The sequence below is a fragment of the Scyliorhinus torazame genome, chromosome 13 (assembly GCF_047496885.1).
Source record: "Scyliorhinus torazame isolate Kashiwa2021f chromosome 13, sScyTor2.1, whole genome shotgun sequence".
In the NCBI taxonomy this organism is placed as follows: domain Eukaryota; kingdom Metazoa; phylum Chordata; class Chondrichthyes; order Carcharhiniformes; family Scyliorhinidae; genus Scyliorhinus; species Scyliorhinus torazame.
This window is the reverse complement of record NC_092719.1, coordinates 199,667,229-199,686,492: the sequence shown is the minus strand read 5'-3', so window position 1 is coordinate 199,686,492 and position 19,264 is coordinate 199,667,229. Positions and strand designations below refer to the sequence as shown.

The window sequence follows — 19,264 nt, the reverse complement described above, 5'->3', positions numbered from 1 at the left end:
GGGTTAAATTCCATCTGCCACTTCTCAGCCCAGCTCTGCATCCTATCTATGTCTCTTTGCAGCCGACAACAGCCCTCCTTACTATCCACAACTCCACCAATCTTCGTATCATCTGCAAATTTACTGACCCACCCTTCAACTCCCTCATCCAAGTCATTAATGAAAATCACAAACAGCAGAGAACCCAGAACTGATCCCTGCGGTACGCCACTGGTAACTGGGATCCAGGCTGAATATTTGCCATCCACCACCACTCTCTGACTTCTATCGGTTAGCCAGTTCGTTATCCAACTGGCCAAATTTCCCACTATCCCATGCCTCCTTACTTTCTGCAGAAGCCTACCATGGGAACCTTATCAAATGCCTTACTAAAATCCATGTACACTACATCCACTGCTTTACCTTCATCCACATGCTTGGTCACCTCCTCAAAGAATTCAATAAGACTTGTAAGGCAAGATCTACCCCTCACAAATCTGTGCTGACTATCCCTAATCAAGCAGTGTCTTTCCAGATGCTCAGAAATCCTATCCTTCAGTACCCTTTCTATTACTTTGCCTACCACCGAAGTATGACTAACTGGCCTGTAATTCCCAGGGTTATCCCTAGTCCCTTTTTTGAACAGGGGCACGACATTCGCCACTCTCCAATCCCCTGGTACCACCCCTGTTGACAGTGAGGACGAAAAAATCATTGCCAATGGCTCTGCAATTTCATCTCTTGCTTCCCATAGAATCCTTGGATATATCCCGTCAGGCCGGGGGACTTGTCTATCCTCAAGTTTTTCAAAATGCCCAACACATCTTCCTTCCTAACAAGTATTTCCTCGAGCTTACCAATCTGTTTCACACTGTCCTCTCCAACAATATCGCCCCTCTCATTTGTAAATACAGAAGAAAAATACTCGTTCAAGACCTCTCCTATCTCTTCAGACTCAATACACAATCTCCCGCTACTGTCCTTGATCGGACCTACCCTCGCTCTAGTCATTCTCATATTTCTCACATATGTGTAAAAGGCCTTGGGGTTTTCCTTGATCCTACCCACCAAAGATTGTTCATGCCCTCTCTTAACTCTCCTAATCCCTTTCTTCAGTTCCCTCCTGGCTATCTTGTATGCCTCCAATGCCCTGTCTGAATTTCACCTTGTTTCCTCAGCCTTACATAAGTCTCCTTTTTCCTCTTAACAAGACATTCAACCTCTCTTGTCAACCATGGTTCCCTCACTCGACCATCTCTTCCCTGCCTGACAGGGACATACATATCAAGGACACGTAGTACCTGTTCCTTGAACAAGTTCCACATTTCACTTGTGTCCTTCCCTGACAGCCTATGTTCCCAACTTATGCACTTCAATTCTTGTCTGACAACATCGTATTCCTCGATGTTTCCTTTATTCTTCAAAAAACTATCTATCTTTTTCTTAAAGACGTTGAAAGAAGGAGCCTCAACTGCTTCACTGGGCAAGGAATTCCATAGATTCACAACCCTTTGGGTGAAGAAGTTCCTCCTAAACTCAGTCGTAAATCTACTTCCCCTTATTTTGAGGCTATGCCCCCTAGTTCTGCTTTCACCCTCCAGTGGAAACAACCTGCCCGCATCTATCCTATCTATTCCCTTCATAATTTTATATGTTTCTATAAGATCCCCCCTCATCCTTCTAAATTCCAGCGAGTACCATCCCAATCTACTCAACCTCTCCTCGTAATCCAACCCCTTCGGCTCTGGGATTAACCTAGTGAATCTCCTCTGCACACCCTCCAGTGCCAGTACGTCCTTTCTCAAGTAAGGAGACCAAAACTGAATACAATACTCCAGGTGTGGCCTCACTAACACCTTATACAATTGCAGCATAACCTCCCTAGTCTTAAACTCCATCCCTCTAGCAATGAAGGACACAATTCCATTTGCCTTCTTAATCACCTGTTGCACCTGTAAACCAACCTTTTGCGACTCATGCACTAGCACACCCAGGTCTCTCTGCACAGCAGCATGTTTTAATATTTTATCTTTTAAATAATAATCCCTTTTGCTGTTATTCCTACCAAAATGGATAACCTCACATTTGTCAACATTGTATACCATCTGCCAGACCCTAGCCCATTCACTTAGCCTATCCAAATCCCTCTGCAGACTTCCAGTATCCTCTGCACTTTTTGCTTTACCACTTATCTTAGTGTCGTCTGCAAACTTGGACACATTGCCCTTGGTCCCCAACTCCAAATCATCTATGTAAATTGTGAACAGTTGTGGGCCCAACACTGATCCCTGAGGTACACCACTAGCTACTGATTGCCAAGCAGAGAAACACCCATTAATCCCCACTCTTTGCTTTCTATTAATTAACCAATCCTCTATCCATGCTACTACTTTCCCCTTAATGCCATACATCTTTATCTAATGCAGCAACCTATTGTGTGGCACCTTGTCAAAGGCTTTCTGGAAATCCAGATATACCACATCCATTGGCTCCCCGTTATCTACCACACTGGTAATGTCCTCAAAAAATTCCACTAAATTAGTTAGGCACGACCTGCCCTTTATGAACCCATGCTGCGTCTGCCCAATGGGACAATTTCCATCCAGATGCTTCGCTATTTCTTCCTTGATGATAGATTCCAGCATCTTCCCTACTACCGAAGTTAAGCTCACTGGCCTATGATTACCCGCTTTCTGCCTACCTCCTTTTTTAAACAGTGGCGTCACATTTGCTAATTTCCAATCCGCCGGGACCACCCCAGAGTCTAGTGAATTTTGGTAAATTATCACTTATGTGTTTCCCCCTCCTGTCATTCAGGCAGGAGAACCACAGAACCAAAATTAAAGATATCCTGCAGCTGGGGACTTCCATTGGTGGCCATGAGCTGATTGTTCACACACAAGGTGGCTCCTGCTTGGAGGCTTCAGTTTCAGCCCCTTCTGCCCAGTTAATTGGCACTTAGCTCGTAGAAAGTGCAGAATTTGCCTCACGGCGCCGAGGTCCCAGGTTCGATCCCGGCTCTGGGTCACTGTCCGTGTGGAGTTTTCACATTCTCCCCGTGTTTGCGTGGGTTTCGCCCCCACAGTCCAAAGATGTACAGGTTAAGTGGATTGGCCACGCTAAATTGCCCCTTAATTGGAAAAAATTAATTGTGTACTCTAAATTTATTTAAAAAAAAGAAAGTGCAGATTAAGTGGCGGGAGTTGGTTTCTCCTGCAAAGTGGAATGTTGGAGACCTATAACACCCGGTAAAAGTCAAGTAAAGCCAGGGGGTGTAGGGTTCCCGTGGCACAGCAGTTGAAAGAATGGCGGAGTTGGGCGCGTCGTCATCGCCTACCACACAGCCTGTGGAGCAGTTGATGGATTTTATCAAGTGGGAGTTCCGGCAACATTGGAAAGAGAAGCACGAGGACTGGTCCAGGACGATTGAGAGAGCAGTAGCCACTCTTTGCTGGAGTTTGGAGCGGGTGAGAAAGCGCCTGGAGTCACAAGGTGCGACGATCCGTGAGGTGGAAAGGGTATTGTCGGACCACAGTGACTGGATTGTGTCGGTCGAGGCGGAGGTGGCGATGCTGAGAGAGGCCTGCAAGGTGCTGAGGGCGAAGGTGGATGACCAGGAGAATTGGTCACGGCAGCAGAGTCTACAAATTGTAGGGCAGCTGGAGGGGATGGAGGGAACGAGTGCCGTGGAGTACGTATTGAAAATGGTCGGTAAGGCCCGGGAAGTGGATCATGCCCACCAGTCACTACGATAGAGGCCGAGAGCTGGGGAGACACCATGGGCGGTATTCGTCCGGATGCACAGATTTCAGAAGAAGGGGAGGATTTTGAGATGGGCAAAGTCGACACAAGACTGTAGCTGGGAGGGGAGTCAGATCTGGATTTACCAGGACATTGGGGCCAACCTGGCCAAATGGCAGGCGGGTTTTAACAAGGCCAAGACGGCGCTCTTTCAGAGCCAGGTCCGATAGGGGTGTTGTACCCGGCCAAATTCTGGGTGACTTTCAAGGACATAGAACATTATTTTAAGACGCCGGAAGAGGCGAATGACTTTGTCAAGGAGCATGGGTTGGGGGGATGGCTAATGGTGGAAACTCTTCTGCTTTGTCTTGATATGTATGCAGAAGTTTTGTAAGTGTTTTTTTGCTCATGTTGGTTTTGCTTTTGTTTTGGTCGATGAGCGGATGGTTCCGATTTGGGTTTCTTTCTCCCTCTGGAGTGAGGGGGAGGGGGTTCTCGTGGAGGGTGAGGGGCCTGGGTAGGGGCTTTCTGAAGGATGGAGGTAGGGGAAGCAGAGTGGGGGAGGGGTGGTTTGGGCGGGGTTCTTTGTGATCTCCGGTTGGGGACTACGATGCTGGCAGTCGATGCTATTAAACGGAAGCAGTATGGGGGGGGGTGGGAGGGGGGGTGGTGTTGTGGCAAGATAACAGGGAGGAGGGATTGGGGGTGGGATTAAGGGAGGAGGGAAGGGGTGTGAGGGGTAGGGCAAGCGTAGGGGAATGTGCTGATGACACAGGTGAGTCGTGATTCTCCGACTCCCCGCCGGGCCGGAGAATCGGCGGGGGGCAGCGCGAATCGCGCCACGCCGCCTCAACGCCATTCTCCCGCCCATGAAAAAACAGGCAGGCGCGCATGGTGCCGGGCCGCACGGAGAATTGCCGCAAACGGCCGTAGCGGCGATCCTCCGGCGGCGGTGCCATTCTCCGGCCCGAATGGGCCGAGCAGCCGTCCAAAAAAAATCAGAGTCCTGCCGGCGCCGTTCTAACATGCTCTGGGCCGGGGGGGACCTCGGGGTTGAAGGGTCCGGGGGCGGCCTGTGAGGGGAGAGGGGGTGTACAGCCCCGGGGAGGCCCTCCATAGTGGCCTGGCCTGTGATCGGGGCCTACCGATCGGCGGGCCGGCCTCTCTGGCTGCGGACCTCGTTTCTTCCGCGCCGGCTCCTGGATCCCTGCGCCGTTTGGCGTCGGGGCAGGCACGGGGATGACGGCCAGTGCATATGCGTGGACCCCGCGGTGCCAGGTCGAGGCAGGGACCGGCAGCTGGAGCAGCGCTGGCCCCCCCAGGACACAAGAATCGGGTCTCTGAACCGGAGCCGGAGTAAAGTACTCCCGTTTTGGCGCCGGCACTCTGGCACCGGACCAGAGAATCGCGGCCGTGATTTCTCGGTTGAGTGCAGGAGAGGATGGAGGAGCGGCCATTTTAGATGGACCCGGACTTTAAGGGAGTTTGGTGGCAGGGAGAGATGTGAGTTAGGTGGGGGTGGTGGACATTAACAGAGGAAGATTTCAGAAACCCTCGGTCAGGATAGTAACGTGGAATATGCGGGGGCTGAATGGTCCAGGTGTTTGCGCACTTAAAATGTTTGATGGCAGATGTGGGGCGGGATTCTGCGGGAATCGGCGGGGCGGGCAACTCCGGCGGGAAGGAGTGGCGGGAACCACTCCGGCGTCGGGCCGCCCCAAAGGTGGGGAATCCTCCGCACCTTCAGGGGCTAGGCCGGCACCGGAGTGGTTTGCGCCACACCGGCCAGCGGGGAAGGGGCTTAGCGCCATGCCAACCGGCACCGAAGGGCCTCCGCCGGCTGGTGCAGGTTGGCGCATGCGCGGGGGGGGTTCATCTCCGCGTCGGCCATCGCGGAGGACCACAGCAGCCGACGCGGAGGAATAGAGTGCCCCCATGGCACAGGCCCACCCGCGGATCGGTGGGCCCCGATCCCGGGCCAGGCCATCGTGGGGGCACCTCCCGAGGACAGATCCCCCCCGCGCCCCCCCGAGGACCCCGGAGGCCACCCACGCAGCCACGTCCCGCCGGTAAGTACCTGTTGTAATTTACCCGGCGGGGGGGTCGGAGAATCCCGTGAAGGTCCAAACGTGGCTAAGAAAGGGATGGGTGGGTCAGATGTTCCACTTGGGGTTTGACTCCCAAGTCAAGGGGGGTTGCGATCCTGTTCAGTAAATGGATGGTATTTGTGGTTGCCAGGGAGGTGTGGGACCGGCAGGGAGGCTCATGGTGGTGAGTGGGGTATTGGCGGGGGCAGACGTTGTTTTAGTAAATATGTACTCACCCAATTAGAACAACACAGCCTTTGTTAAGAAGATATTAGCGTCCACCCGGACTTGGATTCGCATCAGCTGATAATGGGGGGCGATTTCAATTGTGTGTTAGGGTCTTACAGGCCCATCTGCCTGCTGAATACTGATGTGAAGTTGCTGGATAAGTGTTGGCAAGGCGGTTGGAGCGGTGTGTGACAGAGGTGGTCTCTGACGATCAGAAAGGTTTTGTTAAGGAGTGACAGTTGTCGAGCAACATGAAGAGGCTGTTGAATGTGGTAATGATTCTGTAAAGGGGTAAAGCACCGGAGGTTATTATATCAATGGATGTGGAGAAGGTTCTTGACCGGGTAGAATGGAGGGCCCTGGTGACAGCACCCCGCCCTCCCGTTTTGGTATACCAATAGTCCCGTCAGGGTGTCGCTCCTCAAAATTTGAAACCAGCTGAGGCGGCACTTTGACGTGGGGGGCATGTCGGTATTGGCCCCAGTATGTGGGAATCATAGGTTCATCCAGCATGGATTGACGCGATGTACAGGAGCTAACATAGAGAAGGGGCAGAGCGGTAAGGGCCCTGTTTGCAGAGGAAGCTCCAGCTGCCGCGAGTTAGTGAATCCGGGTACATGCTGATGTGGGATTTCGTACGGAAGGAGTACCCCTCGTTTCCTCAGCTGCCAAAGTGTACGCTATTGGATAAACTGCTAACTCAGGATGAGTTGGAGGGAGATTGCGGATATCTACAGGTGGTGTTTTTGGAAACGGAGAAGGTGCCAGTGGAGGAGATAAGATGGGCATGGGAGGAGGAATTGGGGATAGAGCTTGGGAAGGTGGAGGTATCAGTGTGATTGGGGGATAGGGCGGAATTTCTATAACTGGAGAAGATTAAGTTCACTCTCAGAGGGTCGCAGGAGGGATTCTATGTAAGGTGGAGGCTCTTTCTGCCGCTATTTGAAGGTCTGTTTGTCACATGGGAGGTGGGGGGAGCCTGTCGTCTGGGGAGATGTTGGGTAGCTTAGGGGATCTTGGTGATATTTGTTTGATTGGTTGTTGTATTATTGATTGTGTTTGGAATAAAATATATATTAAAAAATATATATCCTGCAGCTAACGACTGCACTCCTACAGCAGAGTTCTCCCACTCCCCCGCTGGCAGGTTCAATGGGATGCGGGGGGGGGGGGTGCTTCTGAAGAGGGAAACACTCCCGATCCCAGTCTCCGCCCCACCATGGGACTTGGTCCCGGATGGGGAAATTCCACCCCAGTTTGGCTTTTTCTATCCCTGTGACCATTTAATAGCAGATTAAAATTGTGCTCCATGATAGAAGGATTTGATAAGGTAGATACAGTGAAATTATTCCTTCTGGAGGAGAGTCCAGAGCAAGGAGGTGTAAAATTAGAGCTAGGCAATATAAGTGTGAAATGTGGAGGCACATCTTCACAAAAAGGGTGATAGAAATCTGGAACTTTCTCCCTCAGAGCTGTGGATGCTGAGTCAATTGAAGGACTGAGATTGTTAATTTTCTGTTACATATTTTATCAAAGGAGACAGAACAAAGGAGGATAGAGAAGCCATGGTCTTGAATGGCTGAACAGGCTTGAATGGATGATTGTTCCTATATTCCTAGTGTCATGTGAGAGTACCTTTAAGAAATGGGTGTTTATAAATGGGTGTGTATGTAAATATCTGTAGTGAGAGTACCTTTAAGAAATGGATGTTTACGACTGCAGTGGTGTCAGAGAGCGAGTGGAGCTGGGCTGTCTGTCGGCTTTTTACTTTCATTTTAGGCTGTTTGCTGCCGGGTGTGTTTTAGTTTCGTTTTCAGTGTTGGAGCTGAAGCCAGACCAAGCAGGTGCACTGCTGTTCTCTCTGCCATCAAAAGACTATCTCTTGATCATTTGGTGAATTCAGAAGTATAAATGTTTTCACGCACGAACAGATTCAAAAACAGCTTCTCCCCCACTGTCACCAGACTCCTAAATGACCCTCTTATGGACTGACTTCATTAACACTACACCCTGTATGCTTCATCCGATGTCAGTGCTTATGTAGTTACATTGTATATGTTGTGTTGCCCTATTATGTATTTTTTTCATTCCCTTTTCTTCTCATGTACTTAATGATCTGTTGAGCTGCTCGCAGAAAAATACTTTTCACTGTACCTCGGTACACGTGACAATAAACAAATCCAATCCAATCCAATCCAATAGTGACTTTAACCTGATGTGCTTCTGTTAAAGGTTTTGTTTTTAAGTCATATGGATGTTAAAAGGAAAGCTTAAAGGATTACTTAGTGTTGTAGTCTTTGGGAGTTGTATTTGAATTGATGGTTGCTAAGATGTTCACTGTATGTTTTAAAAAGGTTAACTTGAGTTCATAGAATAAACATTGTTTTGCTTTAAAAAATACTTTTCCATTTCTGCTGTACCACACCTGTAGAGTGGACCGTGTGCTCCCCATACCACAATCTATTAAAAGTTGTGGGTCAGGTGAACTCCATGATACACTTTGGGGTTCTCTAAACACTGGCCCATAACACTAGATTATAATTATTAAACTGATTTTACTTAGGGTCCTTGTAGATTGACAATCCTCAAATGGGTTGTTCAAGTTCCTTGCATTAGATGGAAAACTCCCACTTCTCTGCTCTCCCAAGGACAATTTAAAAATTCCAGCAAAATGGTTCCCTCCTGGTTAATATGTCGCAGCTTCTACTCTTGACGTTTCTCTGGCGGACACTTGATGTGCTGCATCAACTTTGATGTACGCTTTTGAAAAACATTGCAGTGGTTGCCTGAATAATTGATACATTTAATGATGTAAAGTGCGAATGAACTCGATTCACAAAGGAGGCTGGAAAGCTTTGCTTCCTACGAGGATTCCCTCAATACGTCCTGCTGTGATTAAAAGAGCAGTAGAGGAAACAATATTTACATTAAGCCACATCAAACAGAAATGGGAATTGGAGTACATCAGGCAATCAGAGACACTCAAAAGCCCGTTAGTTCAAAGGAAGGTGCTTTCGAGACACAATGGGGGTGACAATTGGGAGCGCTACAACAAAGCTTCAGAGATATAGAGCGAAGTGTCGGTCACAAAAGAGAAAGGAATTGGGCAGAAGCATGGTGGGTACAGGAAGTGGCAGTGGAAGACCAGAAACTTAGAGCTTCAGAATTTATTTTATTCTTTCATGGGATGTGAGCATCGCTGGCAAGGCCAACATTTGTTGCCCATCCATGAATTGAGATACTGAGTTCTCAGCTTTCCTGACCTGCTGCAGTCCATCTGATACACAGTGCTGTTAGGATGGGAATTCCAGGTTTTTGGCCCAGCAACGTGAAGGAGCAGCAATATAGTTCCAAGTCAGGATGGTGCGTGACCTGGAGGGGAACTTGCAGGTCGTGGTGTCCCCATGCATCTGCTACTCTTGTTCTTATAGGTGGTAGAAGTTGTGGGTTTGAAAGATACTGTCGAAGGAACCTTCTAGATGGTACATACTACTGCCACTTTGAATCGGTGGTAGAGTGAGTGAATGTTTAAGGTGGTGGATGGGGTGCCAATCAAATGGACTGCTGAGTATTGGATGGTGTTGAGTGCCTTGAATGTTGTTTGAGCTTCACTCATCCAGGCAAGTGGTGAGTATTCCATCACACCCCTGACTTGTGCCTTGTAGGTAGTAGACAGGCTTTGGGTGTCAGCAGGTGAGTTACTTGCCACAGAATTCCCAGCTTCTGACCAACTGCTGTAGCCATGGATCTATATGGCTGATCCAGTTAAATTCAATCAATGGTAACCCCAGGATGTTTATAGCGGGGGATTCAGAGATGGTAAAGCCATTGAATGTCAGTGGGAGATGGTTGGATTCTTTTTCTGGAGATGGGCGTTGTCTAGCACTTGTGCAGCACGAATGTACTTATTACTTTTCTTCAGATTACAACCTAGAGTTTCTGAGGGAAGCGGGGGCTGGATTCTCCGTGGGCGGTATGCTCCGTTTTGCCGGCAGTGCGGGGGTTTCCTGACGGTGTGGGGCTGCCCCACAATGGGAAACCCCATTGACCAGCCGGCGTAACGGAGCTTCCCGCCGGTGGGGTAAAACAGAAATGTGGCGCGGTGGGGCGGGGAATTCGGCCCCATAATTCTGTAGCCTTGAGTTAAGATTTCCACACCCGTGTCTGTAGCAGCTTTTACTCACAAGGTGGCAGTCTACACACATTGTCACCTGCACGCATCAAGAAGTTAAGTGTATAAACTGCTGTTTGTGATTTAATATGTTTGTATGAGATTTCTTTGTCTGCTTTTTAACTTAAACTTTATGAGCACATTGTGAATTTGTACATTAATATCACAAATAGTAACTTATAGTGCCTGGTCTTTAATGTGGGACAAGGTTTTCATCTTTTTTAGCTTTGCCTCTGGTCCTCCTGTTCAGACAAAATCTAAATGCCTGCTCTACATTTCCCCCACAGTTTCCTTGGGCACAAGATGCACAGGGGCTTACTTCAAAATGAGTGTCAATTCGTCATTGCCAAATCCGCTTCTCTCCATCATTATCTAACCCCCCCCCCCCCCCTGCGCCAAGTTACCTAGTTTCAGCTGATAAGTCATTGTGCGGATATAGAGAAAATCTTTTTCTTCAAACTGCTCCTCTCAGACTTAGACGTGGGTGGACGGCCACATTAAGCTAACCTTGTACATCTGCTGGCAGCCAGGATTTGCCGAGGATTTGGAGCACCATTGGAGAGAATGGACTGGATTCTGCATGCTGCTGAACTCCAGTTTTTGACCCTCTGCTGCGGCCAGCCACGCAGATCCAGAAGCAATGGAGAGCGGGGGGGGGGGGGGGGGGGGAGTTCAAAATATGATCAAGCAAAACATATACTTCAGAGATCCACTCAAAAAGGGCAGGCAGGCACCTTTATGATGGATGATGCTCACAACAGGGGAAGCAGTGGCGTAGTGGTATTGTCGCTGGATTAGTAATCCAGAGACCTCGGGTAATGCTCTGGGACCCAGGTTCGAAACCCACCACGGGCAGATGAAAAATCTGCTGCAGGATTCTCTGTCCCACCGGCATCGCACCTGCGGGTTTCCCGACGGCGTGGGGTGGCCCACAATGGGTAACCCCATTGGCCGGCTGTGGGAACGGGGAATGCCGGTGGAGGCACGCCGGTGGAGAATCCCGCCCCTTGAATTAAAATTCCATTGCCGATTGCTATTAAAAAACTATCTGGTTTGCTCATGTCCTTTAGGGAAGGAAATCTGTCATCCTTACCTGGTCTGGCCTACCTTCATGTGACTCCAGACCCTTAACAATGTGGTTGACTCTTAAATGCCCTCAGGCAATAAACACTGGCCCAGCCAGTGATGCCCACACATCCACAAATAAAAAAAGAGGATGTTTTTGAACCTGTCAGCTCCCTAATTTATTGTGCATTGTCTGAAACCCAATCATTTTATGGCAGCCATGGGGCACTCCGACTTTGTTAGAAATTTGTGGCATTTCATAACTTTTTTATCAGGTGCCACATCTTATCAGTCTATGTTACCAAACAAAAGCATGCAAACCATTGAGTCAGGCAGGAAAGCGGTTCCGAAAAGGAATATGACAAATAACACACACTAATGCCAATTCACAGACCACTCGGAAAGCAGTGGGGACATATTGGCAGCACTGACCCGACAGTTGCTCAGTTCTTCGGCAGTCAAGATCAGTGTTCCACATTTTTTGCCGGGGAGGCCCCTGGAGGGACAAAAAGAGAAATCATTCACTGGGTAAAGACAACACAGTTTATTACAGAGACCCAGAAAGATGACAGATTGAGGCCTGAGAGCCGTTCTACCACACACAATTAAGGATGGACTTTTAGCCTTTGAGATTTATCTTGGCAGCTTTGCACCTTGTTAAAATTTGAAGATTTCAGTTAATTAGAACCAAAACCAGAAATGATTTATTCTCATATTCCATTGCAACAGCTTCTTTATTTGACAAAATAGGTACCAATGTAGTCTGCCTCACTTCTATGAAAGTTACAAAGATAAAACTTCGACAAATACAATGTTATGCTCTGTCGATGATAATTTGTAAATTTTGAGTAGTGAATAAAGGACAATAATGACGTGCATATCATTTATTCTGCAAGAGAGTAGGATTTAATTATTCAAATTAAGGGTGCCAAATGCTGTCGCGAGATCGGCAATGACCTTTTATGTAGGGCCTCACAATTACCTGAGAAATCTAGACCTAACTGGAATAAAAGTCACCTCTGTCTGCTGACTATGAGGGTCCTATGTGAAGTATGTCTACATTAATGCATGATGTGGAGATGCCGACATTGGACTGGGGTGGGCACAGTAAGAAGTCTTACAACACCAGGTTAAAGTCCAACAGGTTTGTTTCGAATCACTAGCTTTCGGAGTACAGGTGAGTGAAGAGGTGAGTGGGGTTACTGGGTGACAGGGGTAGGGTGGAGGTGTGAGCTTAAGTGGGGTGCTCTTTCCAAGGGCCAGTGCAGACACAATGGGCCAAATGGCCTCCTTCTGCACCGTAAATTCTATGATACATATAGAGGCAAAGTCAATGTTGCAAGACGATACTTTGAATGTGGGTATTTGCAGGTATTTACAGGTTTTTACAGGTCCAGATGGAGCGACTGGACCTGTATATTTTTACAGTTCTTTGTCAGAATGGCAGAACTAAATTGTACCCTAATTTGGTAATAATTAATGAAGCAAATAAAAGAAAGGTTTGCACCTTTCTCAACCGCAGAATGTACAAAAGTACTTCAAAAAGGGGCTGTTTAGCACAGGGCTAAATCGCTGGCTTTGAAAGCAGACCAAGGCAGGCCAGCAGCACGTTTCGATTCCCATAACAGCCTCCCCGAACAGGCGCCAGAATGTGGCAACTAGGGGCTTTTCACAGTAACTTCATTTGAAGCCTACTCGTGACAATAAGCGATTTTCATTTCACTTCATTTTTCAAAAGACGGCAGACAAACACAGCAAGTTCCCACGGCAGTAATGTGTTAATGACCCCGTAATCTCTTTTCTGTGTGATTTTGATTGAGGGTTCAATATTAGCCAGGGCACAGGAGAGAATTGCCCTGCTCCTCCGTAGAATAGATTTTTGATGTCACCTAAGAGGGCAGAGACAGAGCATCTGTTTAATCTTTCATCTCACCAAGTGCAGCACCCCGATGGAGTGTCAGCTTTTTGTGCTCAAGCCCTGACTCAGAGGCAAGACTGCTACCCAGTGAGCCGCCGGCTGGGGGGAATGTGGGAAAATGTTGCACTGTTGTGGAAATTGAGGTGGAAAGGCTGACCGCGTAATCGGGTGCTCCCAACACAGTGCAACCGGCCGAGAAAACCATAGGTCCATGCAACTTGATTAATGAAGGTCCTGTCAGATTGCAATTTTCCATACGCAGCTCCATAGGAGTTCCAAATGTGAGGTCCTTATGTATTGGCGAGGCAGAAATAGAAGGGGCTTTACTCTTCAGTGTAACACATGTTTCATTTGACCTGAGTGTGCTTAAGGCTGGAACTGAAATTAAAGATGTTCCACTTCTTTTCCTTTATTCTACACTTTAATGAGCACAGAACACAGACAAATCCTAATAGATTGCCTAAAGCTGCCGAGTACACAATACAATTGGGAAAAAAAACTTCCAATTAGGAAAAACAGGGAAACATCAATTCCAATCACAAATCATAAATTTGATTCCGGCATTTTCCAGCCTAAAGGCATGTTTTATCTTTCAGTTAGCTTCATTACAAAACACAAGAAGAACTGATTCACAAGAAATGGTAATGAAAGAACACACTGGGTGTTAATTAATTATTAAAATATTCTCAGCTAGGCTGATACCGGCAGACAAGAGAAACCTCCAAGATGTGGAAGTAATCTGAAGTTGATCCCGCGTCAGAGAACTAAGTTATGTGAAGAAGCTTGTATTCTTCAGCCACAGGCGGAAGCAAATGGGAGTCAACCTTACATCGGTATGGAGGATACGAAATGGAATAGAGTAGCTTAGCCCTGAGTAATACTTCAAATTGAACCGGAAGGAGGCATGGGTACACATTGGTAAAAAGAAAGTTAAAGACTGATGTTAGGAACAGCTTAGGGCGGTAGCACAGTGGTTAGCACTGTTGCTTCACAGCGCCAGGGTCCCAGATTCGATTCCCGGCTTGGGTCACTGTCTGTGTGTGGCCTGCACGTTCTCCCCGTGTCTGCGTGGGTTTCCTCCGGGTGCTCCGGTTTCCTCCCACAAGTCCCGAAAGACGTGCTCTTATGTAATTTGGGCATTCTGAATTCTCCCTCTGTGTACCCGAACAGGTGCCGGAATGTGGCGACTAGGGGCTTTCCACAGTAACTTCATTGCAATGTTAATGTAAACCTTCTTAATAATAATAATCTTAATAATAATCTTTATTGTCACAAGTAAGTTTCCATTAACATTGCAATGAAGTTACTGTGAAAAGCCTCTAGTCGCCACATTCTGGCGCCTGTTCGGGTACACAGAGGGCGAATTCAGAATCCAAATTACCTAATAGCACGTCATTCGGGACATGTGGGAAGAAACCGGAATACCCAGAGGAAACCCACGCAGACACTGGGAGAACGTGCAGATTCCGCACAGACAGCCGGAAATTGAACCTGGGACCCTGGCGCTGTGAAGCAACAGTGCTAACCACTGTGCTACCCTGCCACCTATTGCTACCGTGCTGCCTTTGTGCTACTTGTGACAATATAGATTTTTTTTTAAACTTCCGCAACATTTGTATTTCTGTGGCATCTCTGACGAATGAAAGTACGCCACAACACTTCAAACAAAAATGGATGTCGAAACATAGAAGAGGGGATCAGGAAGTGGCTTTTAACCGATGGTCTTGAAAAGTGGAGGTGGATGGAGTGGCGTGATATAGATGGTACTTGCACATTGTTTACTGAACACTTGTTGAACACACTTGATAGAAGTAAGCATATTGGAGCAATTATACTCCGCTTGCATTGTTTTTATCACTATTTGACAGTTTTGTTCGAGATGCTCCAGAAATAAAGCAGTAGGTTATTACCACAGCAACTGGAGTGTTTTTACAGGCATAACATAGTTGAAGTGTTGAAGGAGAGAATTCCAGAGTGTGGCGACTAAGATTCCAGTGCTCTGTTGAATGCAAGGGATATGCACAAGAGGCCAAAGTCAGGAGGGGAGTTCTCGGGGTTGGAAGGTTGGAGAAGGTTGCAGAGATGGGAAAAGGCCTGGCATGAGAGAATTATAAAATTAGAATTTTGAGTTATAGGCGTTGGGAGAGTGAAAGATGACACCTCAGAAATTGCAACACCCTTATTGTACTGCATTCAAGTGCCAGCCAAGATTGCGAGGAAAGATTGTGATGCACTATCAATTACGACGAGACGAGAGTAGAGAATAATCGAGGCTTTATTAAGCAGAGATGTGTTGCCACCTGCAGCTTTTGCCGAAATGGCTGCAGCTCGGTGAGCACACACATTTATACTCTGCCTACTGGGTGGAGCCAGCAGGCAGGGATCTACCCCCGTACCTGTAGTACAGGAGCCTTACCGTATTACCACTCATATGCGTATTATACAAACAGTGGTGACTACCACAGGTTGGACAGGCGAGGCTTGTATACCCTGAAGTTTACAAGAGAAAGGGGTGACTTGATTGAAACATACCGGATCCTGAGGGGTCTTGACAGGATGGATGTGGAGAGGATGTTCCCTCTTGTGGGAGAACAATTGAACCAGGCGGGGTCACTATTTAAAAATAATGTGTGGGGGTGAGGGGCCCTTTTAAAATGGAGATGAGGTAAGTTATTTTCACTTAGAGGATCTTGTGTCTTTAGAACTCTTGTCCTGAAAAGGCAGCGGAAGCGGAGTTTTTGAACATTTTTAAGGCAGAGGTGGAGAGATCCTCGGTAAGCAAGGGGGTGATAGATTATCGGGGGTTGGCGGGATGCAGATTTGAAGTTACTATCAGATCAGCCATGATCTTATTAAATGGAGGTGCAGGCTCAAGGGGCTGAATGGCAGAGTCTTGCTCCTTGTTTGTATGTGCCCAAGTCTCTGGGCACTTGAACCAACAACCTCCTGATTCAGAGGTGACACTGCTACACTGTACCAAGGTTGATATCTATATAGATCAACTTAAGGCAATGGGTGTGCAGTATTTTCTCTGAGAATACTATTCTTTTATTTAGTGGCTAGGTCAGCACTTTGTTTCCAATGAAGACTCCTAATGACCAGGGTAATGGTACATACCATGTAGTATTTCAGGTTGATAAGACATATAGGGCACAATTCTCCGGAAAGATTTCTAAGTGTGGTAGCGAGCGGGAACTGTCACGAGCTTACTCGGAGCTCGACCCGCGAGGCCAGGAACTCTATTCAACGTTAATTGGTCCACTTAACGAGGACCCACGGGCTTCACGCCACAAATGAAGGCTCACCAAACGATTCGCCGGGATCGTATTAGCCAGGCTCCCACCAGCAAGGTCAATCAGCACTTAAACAGCACTTGCACAGCCAACCCCACACAGCCCGCAGCCATGGCACCGAGAAGACCGGCCCCAAGATATGGAGACGCTGACCTGGGAAGGCTCCTGCAGGCGGTGGAGGCCAGGAGGGATATCCTGATTCCCCCCAGGGCTCCGGAGGGTGAGCCAGAGGGCAGCCAGTGCCACTTGGGACGAAGTGGCAGCGGGCGTCAGCTCGAGAAGCAAGAGCAAGAGGACTTCCGTCCAGTGTTGCAAGGAGGTCAACGATCTACACCGGGCAGCACGGATGAGTTGATACCAATGCAGAGGTTGCCGCAGGCTGCAGATCCACCATGCCCCACCAGGCGGACCTGTCAAATGTGAGTTGTCATTGCCACACAGACTGACCCATCCTTCCTGCCGACCATATGTCCATTCTCCCGCAGGTCGTCCAGCCGATCGCGCCGGGTGGCCCCTGGGGTGGCCCCATCCCCTACCTCCCATGAGACCACCTCGGAGGAGAGCTCTGAGGGTGCCACAACCGACGCGTCCCAGCTGTCATTCCCACCCCACACCAGCGCACAGCCACGGACCTCGGTGGGAAGGTTAGTGGTCAGTCTTCTGGGGCACAATCTGGTGAGCACCATACAGTTGCTGATGTACATCAGGTGGAGGCAGGAACGCCCAGGCGAAACAGCAGTCGGAGGTCGGCTGGATCCCAGTCAGATGTTGAGCCAATAGAAGAGGCAATACCGCAGCTGATGGAGAAGGTAGGGAGTGACCTGGACATCCACAGGGAGATGTCAGCGACACTCCAGCCAGTCCCTAGCCGATTGGTGGAGTCCCAGAGGCTATGGGCGCAGGAGATGTTGCCGACAATGAGTGGCACCGAAGCCAACACTGCTGGGGTGCTGACCGCAGTGGAGAGCCTGTGCACGACGTTAGCAGCATTAGCAGAGGTGTCTAAGGCATCATGCAGTCAGTGACGGCCATGGTTGAGAGCTTCGGCAGAATGTCTGACTCCCTGGGGGACGTGACCCAGTACCAGGCGGATCTTGATGAGGTGTTGCGGGACATGTTCCGCTCTCAAATGGGAATGGTGAGGCGCTGCGGAGCTTGTCCCAGTCGCAGGTGGACATTGCCGAGGTGTTGCAGAGCATGTCGCAGCCGCTGAGGAGCATCGCCGAAGGCGGCGAGACCCCGGTGTAGACATCAGGGAGCCGCCAGGGCTGGCAGAGCCAGATTACAGAGGGGCAGCCAGGTTACAAAGCAGCTGCCCCTCTTCTCATGGTGAACACTGGGGCCCAATGGTCACTGAGCAGGAGGAGAGGGCCCTCGCACCCATCCCATGGAGGGGGATGGTGGCCACCAGCTCCTCCGAGTTTCAGCCCTCTGATGAGATCGTGTCTCGAAGTCAGCACACGGGACAGGGTGGCACAGCTGTGCATGTGCTGTCAAGGGCTTTGAAGGCCATGGTACGTGGTAAGCAGTTGGCTTCCTCCTCCTCTGAAGTGCATCCTGGGGACACACCTAGAAGTAGCAGTATAGCATGGAAGGCTAAGCATGTTGAGGGTCACTGACGGCACTGCGGAAGTGGGAGAGGGGGCGTGTTAGGGGGAGGGGGTGCTTGGGAGAGTGAGGTGGCACCATAGGGACAGTGGGGCATTGTTGGACACCTGTGAAACATTAATAACCCTTCAGCATAACCAGTATGATGCCTCTGTCACTTTCTTCCGCAATGCGGGCCGACCTCCAAACTTTTTGCCCATCACTCCAGGCATCTCCCCCTTCCCCAGGCATACCGCGTGCAGGTGATGGGTGTGAGGGACAACTCAGTTGACAGGCAAGGGCCAGACTATGACATAAACTGAGGAGACTGAGGAGCACCGGTGCCCAGCTCTCTGCGGGTTATCATCATCCTCCCCCTGTCCTTGACAGTGACCATCTGATGGTCCGACACAGTCCCAGTAACCTGGAGTTATGTGACACAACCCTGGAAGGGTGGGAAATGGGGGAGGGGAGGTGGGAAAGGTTAATCCCCATGTCCATCCTCCAGCTCCTGCTGGTCCGCGCATCCTCATCATCCTCCTCGGAAGTGGGCACATGTTCCTCATCCCCAACCTCCAGCACGGCGCCCCACTTCTGTACGAGGTTGTGGAGGGCACAGCAGACTATCACAAAGCGGGCGACCCTCCGGGGGGTGTACTGAAGGGCACCACTGGAGCGGTTGAGGCATCGGAACCGAATTTTAAGCAGTCCGATGCACCGCTCAATGACAGCCGGAGTGGCCCCATGGACCTCGTTGTATCGGGTTTCCACTTCAGTCTCTGGTTTCCGTCCTGGCGTCAATAGCCAGGTCCTCAGCTGATACCCCTTATCCCCCAAGAGCCAGCCGTCCATCCTGGGGTGGAACTCGAAGAAGCCGGGGATCTCTGACTGCCCCAGGATGTAGCTGTCGTGAACACTCCCTGCGAAGTGTGCACACATGTGCATGATCTTCACGTGGTGGTCACATGAGCTGTATGTTCAGGGAGTGGAACCACTTCCTGTTAACATCGGGCACTCCCAGCTGGCCTGGTGAGTGCAAGGTGACAGTCTATCAGCCCCTGGACCAGGAACATCCCGGCGATGGCGGAGAATCCAGTTTCTCGGTCATCCTGTTGGTCTTGGCCCATGTCAAAGTTCATATAGTCTTCCGCCCGGGCCAACAGGGCATCCGTGGCCTGTCGGATGCACCTGTGGG

The 19,264-nt window shown here is 49.3% G+C and overlaps 1 protein-coding gene across 3 annotated transcripts in view; it reads right to left on the bottom strand.

Moving 5' to 3' along the window:
• The window catches only part of LOC140388518 (copine-9-like), a 604,903-nt gene that overhangs the window by 171,160 nt on the left and 414,479 nt on the right, over positions 1-19,264 (bottom strand). For all 3 annotated transcript variants that reach the window (XM_072472866.1, XM_072472865.1, XM_072472867.1), the window contains one exon: positions 11,704-11,767. In XM_072472866.1, coding sequence (XP_072328967.1) covers positions 11,704-11,767 — 64 coding nt within the window. The remainder of the gene's footprint in view (positions 1-11,703; positions 11,768-19,264) is intronic.